Here is a 6000-nt window from a genome sequence, read left to right as displayed (position 1 = left end):
GCCTGGGAACCGACCCATGGGGGGGGGAGGGAGGCCCCGCTGCCTGGGAATGTCGACCGTGGGGGGGGCAGGACGGGGGGGAATGGAGGCCCCTGTTTTTTTGTTTTGGGGAGTGTCTCCCCTTCCGTTCCCCGGGGGGGAAAGGAACCCTGTTTTTTACCCTTCCCTCATCCTGGGAGATAGAGGGGCCCCCCAGCCCCCTGTCATGCTTTAGGGGAGCCCCAGTTTTGCGACCCTGAAGGAAACCCCCGACCCATGATTGCCCTTTTCTGCAGTCCCGGACCGGCCCCTTCCTTGGCGATCTGGGAGAACCCCTAAAGGGTTCCTCCCTGGTCCCCGGGAACCCTGGGTCTTGGAGGGACATGGGCCAGGGCTTAGGGGACGTTTGTTCCCTGACCTTCAGCTCCGAAAGGGGAAGGGGCCCAGGAGGGATTGGGCCCGGAGGGCCCCGAGGGTCCCCGTCCCCCAGCAGTCGAGAGTTGCCGGGGTTTTTTGAGGCGGTGCCTTTGGCAGAAAGAGGGGAGGTTCTTGCCGACCTCTCTGCCGGCCATCGTTCCGTTCCCCTTTGGCCAGGAGAAGCATTTTCTGGTCCATATGGCGTGCTGGGGACAGGGTCCGTGGGATCCCGGGCCTCTCTTCTCCAGGCTACAGATCCCCCATCCAAGCCCCTGCATCACACCCGAGTGGGGAAGGGGCCCAGCCCCGTGGGGAATCGGCGGTGGGCCAGGATTCGGCCCGGACCCCCTCACCCCCACCCACTCTGCCCTGCCGGGGGCTAGAGGCCGCCCTCCGCCCCTCCTTTTGCATCTCCTGTTGGAGACCGATGGAACAATCGTGTTCCTTAAGTTTGTGATGAAGCTGCTGCTTTTGAACCGGGGAGTTCAGCCTGACCAGGCTCAGCTGAAAGGGATGTTATTGGGTGCCGCTGGGGGAGAGAGGGAGATGGAGAAGGGGTGATCCCCTCCCAGGTAACGCTTCGGGCATTTTTGGTTTTAAGGTTCATTATCTACTTGCAAAAGTCTGGTTACAAGAGAGCGAGAGGAGGCTGACATCGGGGCCTAGCGTGTGAAATGAGATTTTTGTCCGGCTCAGATACAGACCAGTATTTGCATATGTGTGTCTGTGTGTACCCACACCGCCCTGACGGTAGGGACGTGGACAGCTGGACTCCCTGTTCGGGCAGCAGCCGGCACCTGTTCCCTTCCTGTCCATTGCTGGGGTCCTTGCCCTCTGGGCTTTTACAGCCAACTGGGGAGGGGGCAGGGAGGAGCGCTGGAATGTAGGAAGGTCACCCGTAAGTCCCAGGCGTGCAAAATACTTACCCAGCCATGTTTTGGTGGGGGTTGTGTAGAGCTTGAAAAGCCCACCTATGAGCACCTGCTGCCCTGAGAGGCTGGTTATGGCAAGTTTTTATCAGTTATGTACTCCTAGTAAAGTTCTGCATTAGAAGAGAAGACAATTAATTTTGGTTAGAAATTCTTTTTTTTTTTTTTTTCCCCCTGAGGGTTAAGTAGCTTGCCCAGGGTCCACAGCTAGGAAATGTTGAGTGTCTGAGGTCAAATTTGAATTCAAGTCGTCCTGACTTCAGGGCTGATTCTCTATCCACTGCACCACCTAGCTGCCCCTTGGTTAAAAATTCTTAAAGGAAGAATTAAGATTTTTGTCCTAGGGGGGAAAAAGGTGCTACTTAAATTCAAGAGATATTTATTTTTTCTTTTTAATAATAATAGCTTTTTAAAAAAAATACACGTAAGGATACTTTTCCCATTCACCCTTGCAAAGCCTCGTGTTCCAGATTTTTTTTCTCCCTCCCTTCCCTAGACAGCAAGTAATATAGTAGAGGTTAAACATGTGCAATTCTTCTATACATATTTCCATATTTATCATGCTGCACAAGAAAAATCAGATCAAAAGGGGGAAAATGAGAAAGAAGAAAAACCGAGTAAACAAACAACGAAAAGGTGAAAATACTAGGTTGTGATCCACACTCAGTTCCCACAGAGCTCTCTCTGGGGGCAGATGGTTCTCTTCATCACAAGACCATGGGAACTGGCTTAATCCCCTTGCTGTTGAAAAGAATCAAGTCCATCAGAATTGATAATTGCATAGTCTTCTTGTTGCCGTGTACAATGACCTCCTGGTCCTGCTTATTTCACTCAGCATCAGTTCCTGTAGGTCTCTCAGTCTCTCTGAAATCATGCTGCTGGTTGTTTCTTATAGAACAATAATATTCATACACCATAACAGCCATTCCCCAGCTGATGAGCACTCCCTCAGTTTCCGGCTCCTTGCCACTACAAAAAGGGCTGCCACAAGATGTGGGCCCCAGAGATGTTTATTGAGCACCTGCTGCGGTTCCAAAGACCTCACCATAGGGGGCTAGCAGTCTTTTGGATTGGCCAGGGCTGTACAGTTCACAGTGATGAGTGGAAACAAAGGGGACTGAGGCAAGAACCAGCTGGAGGCTTCTGAGAGCATCCAGGGAGAAAAGATACTTGCTTGGGGGAGCCAGGCAAGTTCTCTGAGCCAGGGAAAGCTTCTGCAGTATCTCCAGTTTGGGAAAGTACAGGAATCACAGGAAACCTGTGTGAATAGGAGTACCCCTTTTACAGATGAGGAAACTGATAGTGGGGGTCTGGGTGACATGTGAAAAAGGAGGTGGACTGCATCCTAGGAGGATGCAGTTGTTTACTGTCAGTTATGGGGGTCTCCTTCCCTTTCCACCTATGTAAAATGAGTACTGGACTGGATGGCTTCTCGGGGCCCTGCCTGCTCTCTGTTCTCTAATGATCGATTGTAAGCATCTCTTTTTGGGTTGGGCTGATTCTAGTTCATCCGAAGACGAGATGGCAAGTTGATTTAACGTTACAGGAAAATGGGGTGCCTGTGGTTTGAGTTTGCCTTTTTGGAAGGGGCTTCAGGAACAGGGGAGGGTGAGGGGGGCAGGGCTTGCCTTGAAGACATGGTGTCCATTTTCCTTCCTCTTCTGTGGGCAGTGAGTGTTTACTCTGGATCAGTTTTGTTGGCTTGGATACTCTGCTCTGCAGTTTCCTGGTTCAGTGAAGAACTCTCAGAGACCGGGTTGTGGTCAGCCTTTCTGAGTAAAAAGAAATGGCAAGCAACCCCTCGCTAATCTCTGAGCAGCCCAAACCAGAATCCTGCTTGATCATTGGAGAACCTTAGCGTGGGCTGAGGTGAGGTCAGTCGCTGATGTTGCTGGGGTGCTGGGACGGTTCCTTTCCTTATACCAGCCCCGGGAATGTTGGAGGTGATGGTTTATTGCTGACCCATTTTAGAGATGGGCAGACTGAAGCTTCCAGGACCGAGGTGACTTACTTAGCACAGCTGCTAAGTGAGGTTTGAGGGCACTGACTTCCCAACCCCATGGACCCCCGAACCTTTCTGTTGTGCACCATCTCACAAAGTCTGTCCAAGTCCCTTCCAAATTCCTGCCTCAGAGGCTCCCCTAAGAGCTTGGGGTCCGGTTGGGGCTTCAGGAACCACATTTGCCTTTCATGTGTTGGGTGCTCAGCAAGTCTGAATAATCAGAATGACTAGCACTTCCATAGGGCTTCGAGGTTCGCAAAGATTTACATATTCAGCTCATTTGTTCCTTACATTAACCCTGAGTGAAAGGTGTTTAGCCCCTGTTTCCAGTTGAGGAAACCAAATCCCAGAAAGGGTGAATGATTCGTGTCTGAGGCAGGATTTGAACCCATCTCTTCAGACCCAGGTCTGGGGCTCTCTCCATTGGCTTCTTCCCCCAGCTGTTTAGTCAGTTGAAAATTCATTGAGCTGAATAACTGAAAGTATGAAGCAGAGCAGGTGTGGGGCACAGTGGGCCCAGCAGGGACTTTATGTGTGTTTTGTCTCTGTTTGTATGCAGATGCTCAGGGACTATTTCCCAGCATCTCTGGGTCCCAGTGGAAGGGACCTCCCTGAAGGGCCCGCTGCTCCCCAAGCATCGCCTGGCCGCCTTGGGCCAGAATGGGGCTTCTCTGTCGCCTGCTCCCCCGGCTGAGGAGACCGAGGCAAGCCCTGCTTTCTCATGTCCCTCCCCAGACCAGACAGGGCCCTGCTTCCAACTCACCTTTGCCAAGCAAACTGGTTTGAAAGGGAGGAGCTTGTTCCTAAGATTTGGAACCCCATGGATTTCCAACTAGTGAGCGCCTTGTTTCCCTGCTGTGCTGCCCTAAAGCCCCAAGAGAAGCGCCTGGATTTTAGCGCTGCCGGGGAGCTGCGGGCATGGAGTCCGGGCAGCCTGAGGGCACCCAGAATGTGGCCCGGCTAGTAAAGAGCCTCTGAGGGTCTCCCCGGGGGCTTGGAGGGCGGGATCCCAGCCCAAGCCCAGGGAGGGGCTGCCTCCACCTCTCCCTTGTGACCTGGGCATTCACCTTTGTGGCCAGTGACCTCATGGGCCGGTCACTCGGAGAAGAGGCTTGAGGTCAGGTGACCCGCCCTCCTGGCCACCCTGCACCAGAGGACGATTAGCAGCTTTCAGCTTGGACCCGCTGGGGAGGGAGCAGACATCCGGGTGCACAGCTGAGGGAGGGCCCCCGCGCCCCTCTGGGTCTTGGAGACCTTGGGGAGCCCCAAACTGGATGGTGGTGCCGGGACAAGGCGTGGCGCAGGCCCTGCTGGGGGAAGGGCCGAGGCGTCCCTCTGGGTTGGGAGGCTCCGGAGGTTTTGGCAATGTTAGAAAGGCCTAGGAAAAAGCAGGGCCCTTTTCCCCAAGCGGCTCCAGCGTCGGGGTCTCCCTTGGTTTTGCCGTGTCAGGAGACCTTCCGGCCAACTTCTGAGCCTCTCCTCCCTGGCCGGCATTTGTGTATGAACTAGTCGGGGCTGCGCTGCTGGTGTTGTGAGCTCACCCAGAAAGGGGCCTTAAAGCAATGGGACTGTGGCAGCGCACGCTTGGGGGGGCAGGGAGCCACTGTGCTGTGACAGGCACACGATCAGAAGTGGGGATCGGGAGCACTGAAGCTGCCACATGGGCTGAGTCTGATGGGGGGCAGCTAAGGGGGCCCGGGAGTGAGGGAGGGTCACAGACGGCCAAAAGGCTGGAAATGTCTGTTCTCTGGAGAACAAGGGAGGCTGGGAGGCGGTCTTGGGCAGGGAGTCACATCCTGAGAGTGTGAGGCAGATCCCATTCTTTCCGTACCTCCTCATCCTGGCTGACTCACTTGACCTCCCGGAGTGAAAGGGGTGGAGGGAGGCAGGGCTCTCACTGTCACTTCCAGGAACCAGGAGCCCTCACTTGGGGGTCCCCCAGGCAGCAGGAACAAACCTGGGGGCGGCACTGGCAGGAAGTGGGTGCCCAGGCCGGGAGGGGGGACATCAGCTGCTAGAAGCCTCGGCCGGCCCCTCTGACCCCCGGGGCGTCAGGCTCAGGTCTGCAGAGCCCTTTCCTTAGGGGCCAGGGAGGGCAGAGACCCCCTCCTCCCCCAGGAAAAGGCTGAAGTTCAGAAAAGTAGGCTCTCCTTCCCAGGGTCCCGCTGGGGTTCAGCCCCCAGCCCACCTCACCTTTGCACCCGCCAACCTCCACTTTGCCTGAGCCCTCTCCATGATGGGAGCTCGGCCCTTGGGCTGGCAACTGAATCAAGGCTGGGTATTGGAGCATGGCTTGTTCATTGCAATTAAGGGAGGCTGCTTTTCTTCCAGATGTGCTTTGACTGTGGTGCCAAAAACCCCAGCTGGGCCAGCATCACGTACGGGGTCTTCCTCTGCATTGACTGCTCCGGCACTCACCGCTCCCTTGGGGTTCACCTGAGTTTCATCCGGTAAGTGACCTTTGCCTTCTTTGTCCCACTTGGCTGTTTGGTTCTGGACCGGCCCTGGGTGGGATAGAGGTGAAAAAGGGCCCCCCAGGGGCTTGGATGGGGGTGGTTTAGGACATGCTCCCTTTGGGCCGAGTCCTGCGCTCCGTGCCGAGGCTACAGCCCCTGCCCTCAGATTGGGGGCCCCCACGCCCGACGGTGACACTTGGGCCACCAGTCTGGGACT

General features: G+C 55.3%; 1 protein-coding gene across 2 annotated transcripts in view; it reads left to right on the top strand.

Annotated features, from left to right (window-relative positions):
* The first annotated feature begins 5139 nt into the window (after positions 1 to 5139).
* Positions 5140 to 6000, top strand: part of ARFGAP3 (ADP ribosylation factor GTPase activating protein 3) — a 31648-nt gene continuing 30787 nt past the window's right edge. Inside the window, exons 1-2 of one of the 2 annotated variants that reach the window (XM_031938018.1) lie at positions 5140 to 5306; positions 5659 to 5777. In XM_031938018.1, coding sequence (XP_031793878.1) covers positions 5659 to 5777 — 119 coding nt within the window. In that variant the 5' untranslated portion in view covers positions 5140 to 5306. Of the gene's footprint in view, positions 5307 to 5658; positions 5778 to 6000 lie in introns of those variants that run through there. The other variant, XM_031938017.1, reaches the window with a different exon arrangement.

Source organism: Sarcophilus harrisii, chromosome 5 (assembly GCF_902635505.1).
Source record: "Sarcophilus harrisii chromosome 5, mSarHar1.11, whole genome shotgun sequence".
Taxonomy (NCBI): Eukaryota; Metazoa; Chordata; class Mammalia; order Dasyuromorphia; family Dasyuridae; genus Sarcophilus; species Sarcophilus harrisii.
This window is presented reverse-complemented; position numbering and strand designations above follow the sequence as displayed.